Source organism: Oreochromis aureus, linkage group 6 (genome assembly GCF_013358895.1).
Source record: "Oreochromis aureus strain Israel breed Guangdong linkage group 6, ZZ_aureus, whole genome shotgun sequence".
NCBI classification, from domain to species: domain Eukaryota; kingdom Metazoa; phylum Chordata; class Actinopteri; order Cichliformes; family Cichlidae; genus Oreochromis; species Oreochromis aureus.
In genome coordinates, this window is record NC_052947.1 from 28,072,727 (window position 1) to 28,094,089 (window position 21,363).

General features: G+C 42.6%; 1 protein-coding gene across 2 annotated transcripts in view; it reads right to left on the reverse strand.

Annotated features, from left to right (window-relative positions):
- LOC116318534 (sodium channel protein type 4 subunit alpha B-like) overlaps positions 1–17,600 on the reverse strand; it is a 33,958-nt gene extending 16,358 nt beyond the window's left edge. The window contains exons 1-21 of one of the 2 annotated variants that reach the window (XR_005613380.1): positions 17,441–17,600; positions 13,540–13,714; positions 13,304–13,441; positions 13,064–13,182; positions 12,847–12,918; positions 11,726–11,854; positions 10,295–10,380; positions 9,618–9,818; positions 9,004–9,067; positions 8,784–8,925; positions 8,489–8,695; positions 7,349–7,448; positions 6,941–7,170; positions 6,216–6,287; positions 6,029–6,130; positions 5,614–5,961; positions 5,359–5,524; positions 4,390–4,562; positions 3,734–3,797; positions 2,290–2,444; positions 494–667 (exon numbers count right to left, since the gene is read on the reverse strand). Coding sequence is in view for 1 of the 2 variants with exons in the window: in XM_039613341.1 (XP_039469275.1) it covers positions 494–667; positions 2,290–2,444; positions 3,734–3,797; positions 4,390–4,562; positions 5,359–5,524; positions 5,614–5,961; positions 6,029–6,130; positions 6,216–6,287; positions 6,941–7,170; positions 7,349–7,448; positions 8,489–8,695; positions 8,784–8,925; positions 9,004–9,067; positions 9,618–9,818; positions 10,295–10,380; positions 11,726–11,854; positions 12,847–12,918; positions 13,064–13,182; positions 13,304–13,441; positions 13,540–13,714; positions 17,441–17,529 (3,006 nt within the window). In the remaining variant the exon portion in view is untranslated. The remainder of the gene's footprint in view (positions 1–493; positions 668–2,289; positions 2,445–3,733; positions 3,798–4,389; positions 4,563–5,358; positions 5,525–5,613; positions 5,962–6,028; positions 6,131–6,215; positions 6,288–6,940; positions 7,171–7,348; positions 7,449–8,488; positions 8,696–8,783; positions 8,926–9,003; positions 9,068–9,617; positions 9,819–10,294; positions 10,381–11,725; positions 11,855–12,846; positions 12,919–13,063; positions 13,183–13,303; positions 13,442–13,539; positions 13,715–17,440) is intronic. The other variant, XM_039613341.1, reaches the window with a different exon arrangement.
- Positions 17,601–21,363: the final 3,763 nt, after the last annotated feature.

A 21,363-nucleotide genomic window follows, 5' to 3' on the forward strand; every position in this document is an offset into this window, starting at 1 on the left:
GTGTAAAGCAGCTTGAGGCAACAGTTGTTGTGGTTTGGTGCTATATAAATAACACTGAATTGAATTCGATTAAATTGAACTGACCTCATTGTACAGGAGAGCAGTGAAGCAGCAGCAGGTTCATCTTACCCAGCCTGACTGTGTGCTTTTAGTTTATCTGTTCAAACTGAAACAACCCCATTTCTTTACTACAACGTCAAATACTGACATCCTGTCAAAGCCGCCCACATCTCAGACATGAACAGCCTGTCCTTTAGCTTCAGTGCCATCACCAATGCTGAGGTGGGTCTATGATCCCCAGCTTCACACATGGTCAAATGCACGACATTATTTTTCATTCATTCCAAGATTTTGTCAGGATGCTCTTACTGACACAACCCTCCCCATTTACCCAGGCTTGGGACCAGCACTAGGAGAACACTGGCTTGTGGTCCTTCCGTGACTGGCTTTGTAAAATACTACCAATAATCGGTGCTGCCGATTGTGCTCTTACATCTAGGATGAGGAAGTCGAGCCAACACCAGAAGCTTGTGAAGTATTTCTTGAATCCAAAAGCGATCCACTTCAGTAGCATCTCCACCAGAAACACGAAGGTGAACACCAGGTCTGCCATCTTCAAAACTCTCTGCAAGACTGGACGATGCTCCAGGTAGATGTCCTCAAAAACCTGTTCACAAACACACGGCTGTTTACTCACAACAAGCAGCATATGAGACGATCTGAGGACAACCACTGTCATTCTAGCAGTGTGACCTTCTCGTTTAACAGACGACCTGCTGTCCTGTTTGTTCTTCATCAGCTCTCTATGCTATTTTTCTCTCTGCTCTTTGCCCCCACCCTCCAACACATCCAGGAGATGGCTGCTCCTCCCTGATTCTGGTTCAGATGGAGGTCTCTTCCTGTTAAAAAAGGGATTCTTCCTTCCCACTGTCACCAAGGGCTGCTCTTGTCATCTGATTGTTGTGATCCTCTCTCTAATATTGTAGACTGTGATCATTTGCAACTCTGGCGCCTTAGTGAGGGGATGTTTTGTGTGCTTCCTGTGTTGTGTCTTTTAGAGCAGCACCTCTGCAATAATAAGACATAACTTTTCTACCCGTAAACAGGAAACCACCCCAACAGATGTCTCTTTAAACCACGGATCCAAATCCCCAAAAGGTTGATTCAGTTCATCTGAATGTTTTCGGTGGGAGAAACGTTTCATCATCATCAGGTGACTTCTTCAGTCTCAGCTGACTGCAGGTTTCCAACCTTATAAACAGTACATTGCACAAGGAGATGACACAACACAGAAGAGCTACCTCATCAGGCCAGGACTCTGCAGTCTATTTACACCTACAGGCCAGTGGACACTCTTTCAATGATGAGGATGTACACATCCTGGGCAGGGAGGAACGCTGGTTTGAGGGTGGAGCCAAGGAGGCCATTTACGTGAAAAGGGAAAGACCATCTCTGAATCGAGGAGGGGGCCTAAGGGTACATCTGTCACCATCTTACAATGCTGTGATTGCAGCCATTCCCCAACTCTCTGTGAATGGTACTAATGGTTATTGATCAATCGTCTTTGATCAATGGTCATAATAATTTGCATATTAACGATCAAGGAACTGACCTCCCAGCCCATTGTTCCTTCAGTGGTGCTAGTTTCAGTCAGTGTGCAAATGTATTGGAGATTATATATCGGAATTTCAGGAGCGGGACCACGCCTCCAAACACGCTCCGTCCGGTTATCATCTATATAGGTTCCCCCAGTTCTGCAAGCTGTTCATTCTCGTTTACGTGCCCCACCCTCCCTCCCTCCTTGTTCTCAGTTCTTTAACTTCTTCACTCCTATTTAGTACATGGGGATCTGCCAGGCCTGGGAGCCGTCGCCAGTCCCCTTCGAGGCCTTCCCCAAACCGCAGCTCAATTCATGTCCAACCATTCACCTTTACCTACTAAAACGCTGTCAAACCTAAAATGAGGACGTAGGCCCAGCTAGTGTACTGTTTATAAGGTTGGAGACCTGCAGTCAGCTGAGACTGAAGAAGTCCCCTGATGATGAAAGTTTCTTCTGAAAAAGCTACGACCAGGTGTACAGATTCAACCTTTGGGATTTACTTACCTGGATGATTGAGCATGCATCAAGACACTGATCCAAAAGTGATTTCAAAAACCAAATCAACTGTCTGTGGTTTCATGCAGGTCGCTATCAGTGCCACATGTTCATGTCCGAGTGAGTTCGGGGTTTGAATGTGACATGAATTCATGATGTATATTGTCAAATATGTATTGACAATGTCTGTTTACCAGAGCTGCACAGCTCAGCAGGATGATGAAGACGATGAAGCCCTCAAAGAATTTGTGTTGCACGATGCAGAGGCAGGCTCTCCTGAAGTTAGACCAGACCCTGCCGGTACCCCGGGATGTGTCTATTTCCAGGAACGGACAGCAGATGTAACACCCTGAAACACATCAGAGGCGTTGCTGACTGATTGGCTTCTGTTCTCTTGATGTAATGGAAACTCTGTTACCACTGCAGTGCAGGAACTTTGATATCATCTCTGTATGTCACAGTTTGTTGAACTTTTAAATTGGGTCTACATCATCCATCAACCTGAGGCACTGAAAACTAAATCATGCACAGAAGAACCAAACGCTGCAGTTCCTCTAGCAGAGGCTCCAGCAGTGAGTCAGTCCCCATAGACTCCTATGTTAAAACTTTACAGCACAAATAAACATGTTTACAGTCTGAGACAAAATCCATATCCATACTTTCCCCCTTTCATGACAACTGTAAGAAAGTGAGAGAAGGTTTGTATTGAGCCTTAAAGTTGGCATTATTAGGGGCGTGGCCTCTTTGACTAACAGGTGGATGGTGACACAGGCGGGTGTAGCTGCTAGCTGTCTGCCAACTGGAGTCCCTGAACTGGACCTCTGGACCGTGTTTGTGCTGTTGGCGCCTTTTGGATCATTTTTATTACAATCATCTGACCAGTAATATGGCTGCTGTGAGGTTAACTGGACCAACAGACATCCAAGAAGTCTGAGGTCCAGTTTCAGGGGCTGAAATTTGACGATTTTATTTGGATGTCTGTGAAGGTTCTCAGTCATCCAGGTCATCGTAGTCAAAGGAATTTGCAAAGAAAAGCGTCTGGACTTCTTTAAGTTGCTTGAAGACGTTTCACCTCTCATCCGAGAAGCTTCTTCAGTTCTACGGTCAAATGGCCGAGAGTCCCAGATTTAAACCCAGTGGGAGTATCCCCCCAAGGAGGGACAAAGGACCCCCTGGTGATCCTCTAATCACATGAGCCAAGGTGTGAAAGCGGGTGTGGTACCTAATCAGCCAGGGTTTCGGGTGAGCTCGTTGTGAAACCTGGCCCCACCTTGTCATGTGAATTCCTGAGGTCAGATGGCCCAGGATGTGAGTGGGCGTTAAGGCGTCTGGGGAGGGAACTCAAAACTGGATTATAGATGGCAGACAGCTGGTGTCGTAAACCACCGCCTCTGTTCAAAGATGGTCGCTCACAGTGGACATAGATGACTTCATTTATTTGGATGTTACTGAACACTAATTAGCAGGTATCCGAGTCTGTGTGATCCAAATATGTTGAAACATGAACACGTTTACCAAAGCTCAGCATTTACGTAATTACTCTCACTGCCAGAAGAGGGAGACAAAAGTTTGTCACTGCAGGTTTAAATTATTTTACATATAATCATTTGATATAACAGTGTGTGTGTGTGCTCATACTGTTGCAGCAGCAGTCCTCAGGTTCTGGATGAGTTTCATCTTTAAGTTTCTGCATGACGTCACACTGTAGACACAGAAGTTCACAAACTTTAATGTCCTAGTTACTTAAAAATACTGTCACCGGACTAAGTGTTCACACTCTGAAACCTCACGTGGTTTATGTCTCGGGTCTTTACTGTGTCTGTGAATTCAGGATGGCTGATTTCAGTCCTGTTAAAGTCTGATGATCACCTGCAGCTTCTTTAAACTGTTGCAGTAATTTTAACATGAGCAGCTGCTGATGAATTTGAAACTAAAACCTGAACTTTACATGGTCCAGTCGTCTGGTTTAAACCTGTGTGCTGTGGATGTGTGTGTGAAAGCAGTCTGATGGCTCATCGCTGTGTTGCACTCAGTTCATCATAAAGACACCTGCAGTTATGCTGAAGCTCTGATGATCTCCAAGCTGAGTATTTTACTGCTGCAGTCGCATCAAGTGTGGAGAGATGTTCTTCATGCACAGTGATCACAGTGAGGAAAACAGCACTGTGTAATAATAAATACACAAACATGTTTATCTGCTGTTCGTACTCGAGGCCAAAGCTGCGTCACACATCAGTGTTTACTTTTAACATGAAATTCTGCTCTAGGATCAAAAACAGTAGAATCTGCTTTACATGCTGCGTCTCCTTTTCTTGTGTATTTTCAGGCGTCCTAAACTCAATCTCAGCCACAGCGACGGGGGCCTCCCAGGCGGCCATGTTTGTGTGGTTATCATCGAGGGTCAGCTGGTCTGAGCTCACAGAGCTTAAGGCCAGATACTCCTCCTTGTTGTCTTTCTTAGTTTCACCTGCAAATGAGGAAAACATGAAAATATTTTCAAATTAAAAGCTCTAAATCTAACACCTAAAAAGACACAGAAATCCAAATACGATCCACAGAAAACAATAAATCACTAACAACAGACTGTGTGTGAGGATGATCTGAAATATGAAGGCAACACTGCCTCAAACCTGCAGTCTCTCTAATGTCCAGCAGGTGGCGACTCCTCTGGTTGTAAAAGAAACCTGAACATTTGCAAGTATATGAGAAAATGAGCCTCGTGCTCACCTCATCTCTCTGCTCACTAATGAATTTATGGTCTCAGTCACTAGTTTGAAGTCTTGTTGAGGAGAAGGAAGCACGGGAGGATTTAAGTCGGGACTACAATCCACTTTATATTTTACTACCAGTGAGTAGTGAGCAGAGTCCCTCACTGTCGCAGTCAGATCCAGTATGTAAACATCCAGTTTCAGGCTTCAAGACAGGACTTCACTAACTAAGTCTTAGTCTTAAGTGTATATTTATTTTCCTACTCCTTTTATATCTATTTATTAGGGGGTTTTTGCACTGATGTAACTGGAGCCTCGTCGTCTCGTCTCTATATGATGCACGGGATATAGCGAGATGACAATAAAGTTTAGTTTGACTTTGACTAATGTGTTACCTCACTGTGGCTGTGCCAGTGTTTTATACATATACGTTCCATGTTAATAATGCAGACCCCAAAAACAACCATAAAGTACTGGCACAAAACAAGCTCCTTGGATTACTGTGACCTGGATAACTGAGAACCTACAAAGACAAAATATACAAACAAAAACCACCTTTGTGATCTTGGTCAGCGTAGTTCTTCTCCCACAAAGTCCAGATACTCTTGGGGATCCAGGTTCTGGTCTGTTTCATGGTTCTCTGCAGGGTGTTTGTTGTTTTGTCTTCTGAATCCACCAGCTGATCATTGATGAACAATAAATTCAGGAACAGATGTAGGATCTGCAAACAGACCAGGAACTCATTCAGAAACTCCTGATGGACTAAGGTGGACTGGGTCATTCTAGGTTGGTGAGTGTAAAGAGACTCACCAGCAGCTTTCCAACAATCAGGACAATCATGAAGAAGGTCACACACACGCCATCATTCGAGACCTCCATGCAGTCCCATAAATACTCTAAACACTGTCCACACAAGACCCTGAAGACGAGCATGAAGGTGTGGAAAAAGTCTTCCATATGCCAACGAGGAAGCTGGCAGTCATAAGAAATGCGACAGACGTTAGCTTTGTAGTCCGACTGGAACAGCTGCACACCCGCCACAGAGAACATGAAGACCGTGATGAATAGAACCAGAGTCAGGTTCCCCACTGAGGCCCAGACGATCTTCAAAAACATGTGGAGCATCGGCCACCAACGGGCCAGCCTAAACACTCGGAACTGGACAAACAGAAAGATACGTGAGGACACATGATGATGGTGACGGTAATGGTGATGTTATACTAACTGGAAGAAAACTGCGCAGCAAAGATAGACCCTCAACGTCAGCCAGTCCCAGGTGCACCAGAGAAATGATGACGAGGATAAAGTCGAAGATATGCCAGCGCACCTGTAACCATGACAACAAACAATCACAAATGTTTCTTTGAAAATGGCAGATCGCTGAACTGTTGAGAAGAAACTACAAATTTGACCTGGAAGTATCCATGCAGGCCCAGTGCAACAAGTTTGATGATCATCTCAGCAGCAAAGATCCCATGGAAGACCTGCACAGTTCAAAGGGGTCAGAGGTCACAAGGTAGAAGCATGTTTTGCATCCAATTCATCCAACCATCGGCAGACAGGCAGACGAAAAACCTCGAACACACCGAGCCCCGTGCAGAAGTAGAAGTTCCAACAAAACAATAATTTTCCTGTAAAATGTCACACATGTAAAGGTAGATCACTCTGACCAGGCATCACTGTTACTGCAAAAAGACTCATGCTGTTTGAATAAACCTCAGCAAAGCTCCCTCTGAATCCCAGCTTATCTTTACTTTTCTCGAGACTTGCCAGAGGTTTATACTTTACCCCCGTTACATTTTTACCTCACTGTGCTGCTTTTCCTCTCAGTTATGCAGGTCGTTTACAGGTTTGTACCGTTGGTTCGTTACCATTTGTGATGTAGTCGCTCTGAGTGGACATTTTAAACCACTCTTGCTAGGTGGCTGAAGAACTAAAATGCTAACAGCATTCATCACTAAATTGGTCATGGAGGCACATCGAAGAAGAACATATGGTCCCTCCGACTGATCAAGTCTAACACCAAACTAAGGGAGCAGAATGGAAAAGTCCTGATTTTAGGCTGCAGTGAACAAGCTGCCATTAAATTAACCAAGTAGGAGATAACAGGATCTGCAGACACCTCTTCAACACTCACCAGATGAGCGATGACCAGGGTCTCCATGAACTCCACCATCATAGGGTAATGTTCAATGGCTGTGATGATGGTGCTAACAATGATGCAGCTGATGATGACCAGGTCAAAGAAAGGGTTCGTGATAAAGGTGTGAAACTGCTGTTTGAGCCATCGCCAGCAGCCACAACAGTCCCCCTTCAGGAAGGCGTCAGTGCAGGTGCAGCACAAAGGCCGGTGGTGCTCCTCTGCCTCTGCAACACAAAGCTACTCTGTGAGGCCACAAACTGTGTCAGCATTAAGTTGTCTGCAGAGCCTCGGCTCTTGGTGTTTCTGTGCCTGTGAGTGCTCTCAGTGACAGAGCGTGTTGTCCTGTCATGTTCCAATGAAAGAAGGTGGAGGTTAAAGAGGTGGAGGTAAATATCTGTTTACCTTCAACGTGTTCTTGCTTGGTAGCTCGTATACCGGCAGCTGGTTTCTTCTTCTGCAGTGAGTCCTGTTGCTCTGGAGTCTCTGCCCTGCTGGAAGCCTGCTGTCCATAACAAAACACCCAAACTCAGTTATGCTAAGACTAAATGACGATTTCAGCAGAGCCATCCCACAGTTCTCTGAACAGTTTCCAAACAGGGTTATTTTGTCTCAGAAAGGTCATGGCTGACACAATCAGTTGAGAAGAAGCTGGTGAAAGGTTTTTGGAACAGCTGGATTTTAAATGCACACTGGCATCAGCTGCCGACAGGTCTGCAGGATCAGTCACATGCTAGACACAGAAGGAAGGATATTTTGATGAAGAATAGGACTTGTTTAATATATGAACAGAACTAAAGCCCAATAATAGACCTACTCGTGTTATTCCAGTACATTTTGTACAGCTGTGGCATGTTTTAGCAACACTGGCAACACCTGGGCCTAGTGTGCCAGTGTTCTACGAAAGCTGTCAGAGCTCAGCTGTTGGTGTGGCTCTCCTCCTAGAGATACCTTCTTTGGGTATTCTTTGGGTTTTGGTTTGGTGTCTTGCGCTAAACAACATTGTACATCATACTTCTTCACTTATGCACCAACTCAAACCACTGACTGTACTGATTAAACACCCCATGGTTAGCTTATATTGTTTCTTTCTTTCAAAGTAAAACATTTTTAATTGGCATTGGTGCGTCTCCCTTTTGTCGTGGCCATGGAGCCTGACAACCTGCTCACTGAGATAGAAGAAGAAAGGGCTGTAAGTTGGGTGGACGTAAAAAAGTTGCACCTGTAACATGTGACACAAGGTTCAGTAACTAAGAAGCGACTTTATTCCCGTGTGTGGATCATTGATTCCTGCTTTTGTGTTTTTGAAGGTGCAGCACCCAGTCCTGGGCAGAATGTGGTATTGTGTTAGCACACACCTGAATGCTCCACAGCCAACTACCAAAATCTGCTGTTAAAGAGGTGCACACACTTACTGATGACCAACCAATGAACTGAATCTGATTAGATTTGATTAGTATTTGGCTGCTCATTGCCCTCCTAATTCCTGTGGAAGCAGTGAGGGTGGACTTGTTGTTCTAATGACTACAGAGAGTCCTTACTGACCTCCTCCTCCTCCTCTCGCCTCTTCAGCACCTCCACAATCCGTCCGAACTCCTCTTCTCTTTGTATGGCCTCGGCACCTTGAGCCTCTTCTTGCTCTGCTCGTGTCATGACAACCACCGCCAAAATGAGACTGAGCATGAAGAAACAACCCGGGAAGAAGACGAGCAGAAAGACGATCAGATAGGATTTTCCTGCAGCTCGCAACGTCTGCAAAGGGACAGACAGGTGAGAGAAACAGATGAGACAACCGGAGTACTGGGAGGAGCCTGCGTGTGGTCATCAGTGAGTTACTGACCAACTGCATCAGGCCTTCCCAGAAGTCATGCATCATGAGTCTGAAAAGTGACATCAGAGACCAGAAAAACGAGTCGTAGCTGGTGTATCCGAAGTTTGGGTTACTTCCTGCTTTCACACAGTTGAAACCATCTGGACAGCGCCTGAACACATAAAAACACAGTTTGTTTTTATTGCTGTTGTTGTCAGTGAATGAAAGAGATACACTCATGTTTACTTACTCAGCGTCTGACTGGTTTCCACACACCAGAGGATCAGGATGTCCAGGAATGTAGTAATAGTTTTCTAGAAGCCAGACAGACAGACATCCAAACTGTACAAACACATCACGTTTCACCTTTCTAATTTAAGGGCAGGGGTGACAACGATGACAGGTGCTGAAGTCTGCACTACAAAGCCAGCTGAACATACTCAGGATATCTTTCTAATACCAGGATCAATCCATGCAGAGCCCCAGGTCCTGATAACATCCCTGGACGAGCACTGAGGGACTGTGCTGCAGAACTGTCTTCATGGACATGTTTAATATATCACTGAGCCAAGAAACACTCTCAATAACAGATTAAAGGTCACATTTAGGCTGTAATTTTCAGCATCTACATTATTGTGGGTGATTTTAAAATCTGATAACAACAAATAAAACTGTTTTTGGACTTTTTGTTTTTGGACCTGAAGACTTTTCCTCAGAGGTTCACCTGATCTCACATGAGATCTTGAGGGCACGTCTCTTTCCACTGCTTTCATTGTAATGTTGGAAGAAAACCTGAGAGTCAGCCATCTGTCTTAAAAACACAAAAGCTAACCTGCCAATCAGGATATGGTACGACCATCATACCTGGAGAGGTGGTGTGGTTGTGGAAATCGAATTCTGTCGTGTTTGTGTTCATCGACCAGATGACACATTTATATTTCAGGGTTCCCATGAAGAGCTGTAAACCAATCATAGCCAAGATGCTCAGGCAGAACACCGTCAGGATGATGACACAATCAAGCCTCTTCACCGATTGGACAAGAGCTTCGACCGTCTTCTTCAGACCTGTAAAGAGAGCCCCACGCTGTGAATACAAGTTGCTCGCACACAGACACACACACACACCTACACACAGACTCACGCACGCGCACACACACACACAGACGGACGCACACACACACACACACACAGACGCACGCACGCACACACACACACACACACACAGACGCACGCATACACAAACACACACAGACACACACACACACACACACAGACACAGACACACACACCTACACACAGACTCATGCACGCGCACACACACACACACACACACACACACACAGACGGATGCACACACACACACACACACAGACACACACACAGACACACACAGACGCACGCACGCATACACAAACACACACAGACACACACAGACGCACGCACGCATACACAAACACACACAGACACACACACACAGATGCACACACACACAAACACACACAGACACACAGACAGACACACACACGCACACACACACACACCTTGGCTGCATGTGAAGCTCTTCAGCAGCAGAGAAATCGTCATCAGCACAGCAAACTTCCCCAAATCTATGAACTGTGACACCAATCTGAGACAGAGTCATCATCATCACCACCTTCATCATCATCATCATGAAGCAGTGATTAAAGCAGCTGTAAAACATAAAGAGACATTTACAACCGAGCAGGAAAAAGCCAAAGTGTGTCGAGCAGAACATACAGAAGCAAAACCGGTGATAAGGACGTGACAGTTAGAGTGTCCTAACATAAATCTAAAAACTTTATCAGTGACAAAGGTAGAGGAGACATACACAGGAAAGCTACACAGGAAAGCAGAGCAGCACAGCGAGCGTTCAGCTACAGGATGTTAGCTTGTTACCAAGCCTTAAGAAACATCAAGAGTCTTTGTGTGGTCAGTTTAATGGGACAGTGTTTGATGTCAGCCTGGATTCAAACACTGAAAGAGTCCCAAACCTAAACAAGGAGTTTCAGTGCCTGAACCAAGGAACAACTAAACTCGAAATATAAGGGTAATAACAAAGGAATGGCCCCGGGGCAGACCCAGGACATCATGGAGAGATCTCGGCTTCTCTGCTTAGGCTGCTGCCCCTGCAACCCAGCTTCAGATAAGCAGAAGAAAACTGGATGGATGGATGGATGGATGGATGGATGGATGGATGGATGGATGTGGTGGTGAAAGCAGCAAAAAGATCATTTTCACCTTTACAGCTGGAAAAAGCCCACCTTATTTGCACGGACATGGATCTATAGATATGAGACCACACTGACAAGAACTGTGTTGGTGTAACTGTAAAGGTCACGTCCAGCATTGAGTGGATTCAATCGGTGGATCACATTTCTTGAGTATTTTCTCAGCTGCAGTGAGCCTTGTTATTCAGGACTGAGAGGCTCTTATTGTGAAGGCTCTTTTATAGTGTTTCCTGTTTTTTGGATCATGTTAATCTGTAACCAACATTAAAGAAGTGAACAAAGATGAGCTCTTCCGTTTACAAACTCACAGTATAAGCAGTCCTAATTATACCTCATCAGTGAGTAGCTTGGAGAGACACCTTCAGCAGCAACAACTTGAAGTGATCATTTTCTGTATGACTAATCAGTCTGGCTCGATTAGGAGCACCTGGCTGCTGCTTACCCTCTTAATTCCCATGAAGGGAGTAAGGCTGGACTTGGTTTTTCTCAGGATCGTCCTGTGAAAATTTTCTTTTCCAATGACTGTACATGTCACAGAATCACGGCAGAGAAATAAGTCTCACCAACTTCATGTCAGCCGTTTTCCAATAAATCTAAAACAGATTACACTGAATTTTGTTTTTGCAACCTGAAGTTGCCCCCTGCTGGTCATTAGAAATAATGCAGATTTAAGGCTTTACATAGAGTCTGTGTGAGAGTGTGAGGTGTGTTATTGAGCCTTACAGGGTGCTGATGATGATGATGTCCAGCCAGTTCCAGGGATCTCTGAGGAAGGTGAAGAGTCCCACACAGAAGCCTCTCGCCACGATTTTCACCAGAGCCTCAAAGATGAAGATGGCCATGTACACGTAGCTGTTCACATACATGTGAGACAGAGAGCTTTCACACCAGCTCACGGTTCTTGCCCAAGGATACTTTGGCATTGTTGGGGTTTAAATTTATAATCTTAAATGCTTAGATGCTGATTATATTGCTTTATATAAGAAAGGCCTAACTTTGAGTACACTCTGTGCCAAAAGTGTTGACAGGAAACGACATGTTTTGCAAAAGCGTGGTAACTGCATACTTTTGCAGAGAATAGGACCAGAAAGTGAAACCAACTAGGCTGTTTGATCGAAACTTAAAGTGTGATGTGACGTAGAGAGCGAGTATATAAATAGCTAGGCTTCCATTTGTGCTTCAGACCTGGGATTGTGTGCTTTGTGTTCAGGTCTCCATATCCGGATACGTAAAATTAAAGATCATTGTTTGAGTTTGACCACTTTGAGCCCTGTGTCTTTCTTGGCCGTAAAGAATATGAAAGAACTGGGATTTAATAGCATGCAGACTGGAGTAGGCAGGGACTGAACTGCCAAACTTTCAGTTAGCTAGTTTGAGTCTACCTCCCGAGCTACAGCCAGCCCAAGACAGTAAAAGTATTTCCATTATATTGAAGAGCAGGCAAACACTCCCACAGCAGATCTCTCCAAAATAGACAAACGTCACAACAGGCCCTTTAAGTCGTCTCTTAATTGTCTGAATGACAAATCTGTTCACATATCAGAACACTCTGAGCATTTCCTGTCTCGACAACAGCAAGCAAAGTCAGTTTGACCTTTACAGACCTCTGTGTGCTGCTGCTGTCAGACTGAGGACTGACTGAGGACAGACTGGCTCTTTGTCTTTGAGCCTTAGCATGGATTTAGACTTTAAAACCATTCTCATGCTGTGACTCATCGATGCTGCCATCAACAGCCCACATCTGTTCATCACTTTGTCGTGTTTTTCTGCTCTGATGAATGATCTGTGTGTGTGTGTGTGTGTGTGTGTGTGTGTGTGTGTGTGTGTGTGTGTGTGTATCTCACTTCATTACAGGAAAGTTGAACCGCAGAACACCTAAGCTCAGGATCGCCAGTAGGATGAATATACTGAAGAAAGTGTGAGAGTTCAGGGAAACCTCACCTCACCTGTCGTCTCTACAATACAAATCAAATCTAATCCAGATTAACTTGGTCACATGGTCCAGAGAGCTAAAACCTGACCACACAGAGGCTCCTGACACTATGACATCATAAAGGATATGGATGAAGAAGGGTCTTGATAGCGAGGGTCCTCAGCGGGTAGAATGGACTCAGCAGGTAACAAGACGAGTCAGCACTAAACCTGTTAATGATGTTTCCTTTACTGAGAACCACGAAGGTCTGCAGAGAGACAGGTGAGGGACAGAGAAGCAGGTGAGATACAGACAGGTAGGGGACAGACAGGTGAGAGACAGACAAGTAAGAGACAGACAGACGAGTGAGGGACAGACAGGTCAGAGACCTTCCGTGATTGGTAGAAGGGATCTAGATCCTCCAATGGGGTGTTGAGAAGCTGAGGGGGTGGGTCCCCATAGATTAAGGGGAGGGACTTCCCAGTCTCCAGGTGAGCAGCTGGTTTGGGCAGGTTTTTCTCAGTTACCTAGGTTACACACAGGACCTTCCTGTCATACAGTTGATTAGAAGTATCAAGTGCCCTCATTAGTTGTCAGTTATTGACAGTTAGAAGTTGATCAGTACCCATTTGTCCTTCCATGTCTTTCGCTCCTTTGCCTCAGCTACATGTTGTTGTTGGACTTCCTGTGAGGCTGTTGTGAAGCGTCTGAAGACCTCCGTACCCACAGGTGGCAGCAGAGACACCATGCTGTCATCCTGCAGTGCCGCCCGGATCTTGTTGTCACCTAGCAGCAGGGTTCTACGGGGAAAATAGGGATGGCATTTTGGTGTTTTGATCGGACTGTCATGAGACGGGTTAGTTTCACTGTTTGAAACTAACCCGTTTCATGACAGTCCGATTATTTAGAAAACATTCAGTAACTTGTGAGCACTCAGAGATATAAGCCTGAGGTAAAGCACTAAACGGGTTTACTTTAGGGGGGCGCCACAGACTGCACAAGTTTAGAAATCAGTTAAATGTATTTGTATGTAATTCATTTCGTCAGATTTAAGGCACCAGAGATGGGCAACTAATGTGTTACTGTAATCCGATTACTTTTTTTTTTTTTTCTTTCAGGCACAACAAAATACATATATTGAACATAAACTGCACAAACAAAAAACAAAATTTACCTGAAAAGGAGTGGGACGAAGAAAACTTATTAAATCCCACCCCTATGCTCACTCATCAACAAAAAACAATAAGCTTCCCGCAACTACGCCCATCGTTGCAAACCAAACAAACCCATCAACAGCCCCGGGCACATGCAAGCATCTCAACGGTAGCTCGCAATCAGCAAATAGAACCTTCATATCTGAATACAGCATATATTAATTATAAATTGCGTTACCACAGGTAACAGGCAATAATAATTACATTAACAAACACACATACATTTACATACATACATATCTACACACACATGTACATATATGTACATACATACGCACACACTTTTTTTGGAATCCATACCAGCAATGGTAAGAGAACAGACATTTCAGAGCACACTAAAACCATCATTGAGTATACTGTGACCAAACCAACTGTTTGTAGAGGAATTTAAATCTATGAATATTTTTGCATTGTTTCAGTTGTAAACTCAGACTGTTCCAGATTTTCACACCACATACAGACACACAAAAACCTTTACGGGTTGTTCGAGTTCTGGGTAATTTGAATTATCCGAAGCCTCTCACATTATAAACCCCTTCTCGAATTTCAAATAAAGTTTGTAAATTTCCATGTAGAAGTTTATTAAAGGCTTTGTATAAGATTATGGATGTATTGTAATTAACCAGATCCTGGAATTTAAGTAACTTTGTCTGAAGAAAGAGTTTGTGAGTATGATCTGGATAACCAGCCTTGTGAATAATACGCAGTGCTCGTTTCTGTACTGTGACTAATGGATTAGTTGTATTTTTATATGTGTTTCCCCACACTTCCACACAATATGTAAAATATGGAAGAACCAGGGTACAGTACAGAGTACGAAGTGCATCTTTATCAAGGTATGGTTTCACTTTGTTCAAAACTGCGAGGCTTCTGGAAATTTTGGTTTTTATGTGTCTGACGTGGGGTTTCCATGAAATTTTGTTATCAATTACGACTCCCAAAAATTTGTTTTCACTCACATTATCAATTGGTACACCTTCAATGATAATTGGCAATTCTATATTATATTTTAAATTACCAAAAAACATTGCTTTAGTTTTATTTATATTTAATGATAATTTATTTATATCCATCCATTTTTTTTATTAATTTTAGCTCCCTGTTTACGGTCATTACAAGATCAGTATAATCATCGCTACTGAAAAATATGTTGGTGTCATCTGCGAACAGTATGAGTTTAAGTACTTGAGAAACATCAAAAATATAATTTATATATACATTGAAAAGTTTTGGTCCCAACACTGACCCTTGGGGAACACCACATGTAATACCAAGTTTCTCTGAATGGTAATGCCCAATGCTAACATATTGTTCCCGACCCGTTAGGTAACTTTTTAACCAGTTACCAGCTTTCCCTCGAATACCATATCTTTCCAATTTATCCAATAAAATTGAGTGATTGATTGTGTCGAAGGCCTTTTTGAGATCAACAAAAATACCAACTTTTTAAATTAACAAGTAATATAAGGGAATACTATTGCAACAAAAATAATTAGATTACTGTTACTTTCCCATAAGCACGCTGCGTTACTAAACAGTGATTTTGTTTGTGAGAGTATCTCATGACAATGACATAAGAGCGTGCGACATTCATGGTAACAGACGTGTGCAGATCAACAACAGATAATATTGAGTGATGGGGAGAGGACGACCACGCAGCGTTTAAAGCGTGTAAGTACTCACATTACTTTGAGTTTAAATCTGTAAAAAGTGACAGCAACATTAGCGTCCGCTGTACACTCTCTGTGGGAAGAAAACTTCTTTCTACAGCGAAAAATTAAACTTCAAATCTGAGCGAGCACCGAGCACGCTGCCACGGGAATGTGACACTCACAGAGAAACCCCTGGATCCTCCCACTGACATGACCACAGTGGGCAAACCTCCACCCGCCCCACTCCTGCTAAACAGGTCACAATAGATTTAAGAGCTGCTGAAGCTTTGATTTTATTTATTTTCTGCTGTGTTTTACTTGCATCTCTTTGAAAGAGTGAGTGTAAACACAAAACATGATTTTATTTTATATGCTTGAATATGCATAACATAGGTTTAAATGTTAAACAATTTCTTCAAGTCAAAGACAGTTGCATATAATTTAATTTTTGCTTAATGCAATGTGTATAAAGTTAAAAGAAAACTAATGAAACATTTTTTTAAAAGAGGCTTTCCATTTGATTCAATTTTATATGCTGGATTATGCAGAAAAAATTGAATTTGCTGGAAGCTCTATTGCTTTATAACCTATTCAGGTTGTATATCATGTTTTTGAAAAGTAACTAAGTAACTAATTACTTTTGAAAATAAGTAATCAGTAATTAGTAACTAATTACTTTTTTGGAGAAGTAATCAGTAATTGATTACTTTTTCCAAGTAACTTGACCAACACTGCCAGTGACTCATTAAACTGGGTAGGGCGTCTTATATCTAAGTTATGAAACATTTTACATCACACAACCTACAGAAATGGGTGAGGGTTACAGTGGGGTCAGCTAACATCAGATCATGTTTACTTTGACAAAACCTCCAATCAAGAGGAGTTTTTGATTTTATTATTTGATTTTTTTTTATCAACTTAACACTTTACTGTCTTTTAAATTTCTGCCTGTGATGTTACGTAAGTTACGTAAGGCTTCCTCTTCACACATTCAGGATTCTTGACGTGTAGTTGTACCTATCAAGAGTGCGTAGCTGTACGTGTGTTTTTTATGTGTTCATTGAGGAAAACCTTGCAGAGATGTGAATGATAAAGAACAACGGCTGTCTTAAATACAAAATCAATACAAATCCTTTCTGAAATCCTGATCCAGCCCACCTGATCCAGCCCTAACGATATACTTTATCAAAAGGGAAGTTTTAAGCCTAATTGTAAAAGTAAAGAGGGTGCCTGTCTCCTGAATCCAAACTGGGATAACACAAATACTGCATATTGTCCCCTGCACGCTCTGCCCCTCTTTCCTCTCCACTCTCGGATGCTAAAACTCTCAAATAAAAGGAAAAATCAAAAGGAAGAAACCTTAAAAAGAAACATATGAAGCATCAATTTTGATCCATATAACCATATATCCACCTGCTTTATGTGCCAATAACACAGTTTTATTTGTGGTTTTATTGGTATTTTCATAGTATTTTATTACTTTTTTTGCTAAAGCAATGCTTCTAAAAAAAATATCCTCCATTGTCATTGTAATAGTAATTATGATAGTAGTAACATTTTCGGATTGCAGTTCTAAACCAAGGAAGGAGTGCAGGTTTGTGAACCAAAGTGTGTCACTGTCCCACACGTTTCACTGAAAACCAGTTTAAATCCGACTTACAGCTGTGAAGGATTCAGCCTCAGCTGATTGGCTCTCCTCACCAGCGCGCCTCTCTCCTTCGTGCTGCTCCAGAAATCAAAAAAAGACATTTTTCTGTCTTCAGCGTCCCACCTCTCTCTGAAACAGCTCTGTCTGTCTCTCTGTCTGAATCTGTCTGTTTTCAGTGATCAGCTCTCTGCTCCAGCTGTTTGTCAATGGCTCCTCCCACAATAGTTACAAGACACACACAAAGAAACAAATGTAGGAACTATGTTCTCCCAAAGAGACTCCCACATCCTGATTTCCTGGAAACAGTCTCTCTATCACACACACAGACACAAACACACAGGAATGAAGCTGTTGGTTGTTTGATAAGAACTCTGTTCATCTGTGGATAAAAACATCTGAGCCATTCTGTCTACTGATTTCACTCTCCCCTGAAAACCCATCTGACTGACTAACTCTGCACACTTTCAGTTAGATTTCTGTCTTTTTTTAACTCATTTTTGGCTTCACATTCCTCATCACCTACTTATTACTGCTTGTTGTGTTTCATCCTAAACATCAAACTATGTCTTCATCAAACAGCTGCTGGCAATTTCCACGATTTCCATAATAAATAGAGTAAATGTGACAAAATTATTAAAAAAAAGTTCACTGCATACTTTCCTATTGTGATATCCACAGGAAAAAAAACCAAATATGTAATTTCTGGAGAAACTGTGGTGGGATTGTTGCTACTGGTGGACTCAGTCTTTATTCTTGGTTGCAGGTAAAAAGTTGGAGGTAAAGACAAAGTGAAAGGGGCGATGGCTCATAAACACAGGGGTAGTTACAATCAATATGTTCTTGTATTCAAAGTGTCGTCACCCTCAACGTTCAGGGACATTTACTTTGTTGTAATAAAGCTCTCCCTCTGAGTACGGGATCATTTTGCACACTGCAAAATGTTTACAGTTTCTCTCTGAGATTATAGGGACATCTGAAAAGGTTGTTGATTCAATTCAATTCAATTCAATTTTATTTATATAGCACCAAATCACAACAAAAGTCGCCTCAAGGCACTTCATAGGTACAGAGAAAAACCCAACATTTATATGACCCCCTATGAGCAAGCACTTTGGCAACAGTGGGAAGGAGAAACTCCCTTTTAACAGGAAGAAACCTCCGGCAGAACCAGGCTCAGGGAGGGGAGGGCCATTTGCTGTGATTGGTTATGGTGAGAGAAGGAAGACAGGATAAAGACATGCTGTGGAAGAGAGACAGAGATTAATAACAGATATGATTCAATGCAGAGAGGTCTATTAACACATAGTGAGTGAGAAAGGTGACTGGAAAGGAAAAACTCAATGCATCATGGGAATCCTCCAGCAGTAGGGATGGGTACCGGTTTCCGGTTCTGACATAAACGGTAGTAACCAGACCGAAAAGCAGCGCACATTTCGGTGTTTTATTTCGGTGCTTTTTTTTTTTCTTGAGATGTCATACACTTTGAATTCTAGCCAATCATTTTACCTTTACAAGGATAGTAGGCGGGCCCAGGTACGTACGTTCTTTTAGAGCAGGGCTACAGATTAAAAATGCCCAAGCGAAGTGGTCAAAAGTCTGGCTGTACTTCACAGCAAAAGATGCAAACTCAGCAGCCTGCAACAAGTGCTTTAAGCCCCACGCCCCCGGTACCGCGAGCAAAAAGGAGGAGATCACGTTTAATCGGTTATAACACGGGTGAGAAATATAAGTCAGGCGCGGTGGTATCCACAGAAACCTCTGAATCTCTGCTAAAATGTCATATAAACAATTTCTACAACCACCAAACTCAACGAAAACAAGCCACGATTAAACGAGCAGTAATGTAAATGCGCACAAGTCCGCTAAACAAACAAGGCGAACCAGAAATTCTCCAGACTTCATGTAACCGGCTAAAGATAGGCTGGTTATCTTCCAGAGCCAGTGGCGTGTCTAGAAAATTTTTGTTGGGGGGGCCAGGTAGGGGCACAGATTTGGAGAAGGGTGGCAGATGTAATTGGCAGATAATGTTTTTTAAAAAAATCTACCAACCGTTAACCATAATTCAATAACCCTATAAACCTAATAACCGAATGCGCTTTTAACTCTTATTAGAATGAGATTTTAACCACTACAGTGCAAAGTTTTTAGATACTGCGTTGAAAAAGTACAAGAGATACAATCAGTGCTTTGTCAGTGTTTATTCAGCATTCAAGGACAGCAATATTTGCATAGTATTTTTACTGACATATAGTGCACATATGTTTTGGGCAAAAACATTTTTGAATATTAAAATACGAACATTTTTAACATACAATTGGCAAATTAGCCCATGCCAATGCAAAACTTTATCTGCCTATTAAAAAAAGAAGATAATCTTCTCACAAACTGCTGTTTGATTTTGAAACAGGAAAAAAGTGGGGAAACAAATGAAAAGACTAACATTTAAATGAAACCTGAAAGCAAGTAAATACTTTCTATGCTGCCTTATGGTAAACTTTGGTAATATTGATGTATAAAGAACAACACTGGCTGATGATGAAATACAGTCAGCTGGCATGGTGACACTGCCAGTATTAACCTGCAGGGCTGGACTGGGACAAAAAATCGGGCATTTTGACCAGAGATCGGCCCACCAGGTATTAAAGCTATAAAGCCTTTGAATGAAAACAAAGGCTGTTGTGACAGTGATGTACACTGTCTTTTTGGTATATGTATGATTTCTATGCATTTTACGTCAGATAAAAACTTTATTTGCAAGATTCAGATAATTATTTAATAAAAGCTAGATATTTTAAATGAGAATAAGAAAGAAAAGTATTTCTTTGTGCCCCCCTTTCCCTGTTAATGCCCTACCTGGCCCCCTGGCAACACTTTGCTAGACCCGCCCCTGCACAGTTACCAGCTGTCAGCTACTTAGAAAAGGATCCTGGTGTTATTTGTCTCTCAGAAACAGTTCATAACTTCCCTTCAACTCATTCATGTCACCTAAAAGGTAAATCTGTTTCTCCATCACCGGTTCAGCTCTGATGATTCAGTAAGAACATCTCCTGGTTTCATCTGCATGTTTCCCTCTCACCACATATACAAACCGATATCATGACCAGCAGCTTTTACAGCTGTGGCTCCAGCAAACATCAGCTGATACTAGAAATTAATATTAAATAAATTCTAACAACAGCTGATCAAGCTTAAACGTGCTGCTGTTGTTTAGCGTTTATCTGCTGGTTTCCTCTTTCTGGTGCAAAGTGGGAGATAAATAAACAAGAGAGAAAAGCCGATCAGCTGATCATTGATCAGTTTCATGATTGAAGTAGGAACAGGAGAGAGAGGGGAGAGAATGAGAGAAGAAGAAGCAGCTGTGCAGCAAAACGACAGAATAACTCCAGCTTTGTGTCTTTTTTTCATTCTGGCTGAAGTACGGGACAAACTGCGTCTGTCTAGCTCAACACGAAACGCATAATATTTTCTCTGAATCAGGGACCATTCCGTTTTTTTAAGGAGCCGTTGGCAACTCTACTCACTAACCTTATGAATAAAATAAAGTTCACTATCAGTAACATCATAGCACCCACCCAGCTGTATAGAAACTCCGTCATGCTAGCTAGTACGCAGTACGAGTTATTGTAACTGACTGTAAAAAGTCAGCACAACGAAAATAAACTCCACCTAAACTTGGTTTATATCTGACCCAGATAGACTGCAGGTCATAACTTCTTACCTGAAGTTCAGTTCACCTGACGCTCGGACTGGCGGCTGCCTCGGGTCTCTCCTCCTCCTGCCTCCCTTTCCCTCATCCATTTTTACACATCGGCCAGCATCTGGCCTATCCACCACCTCTCATTGTTCATGCCGTTACAAAAAAAAAATAAAAAAAATAAGTCATCAGCCCACCGGGCAAATGCCCGGTATGCCCGATGGCCAGTCCAGCTATGTTA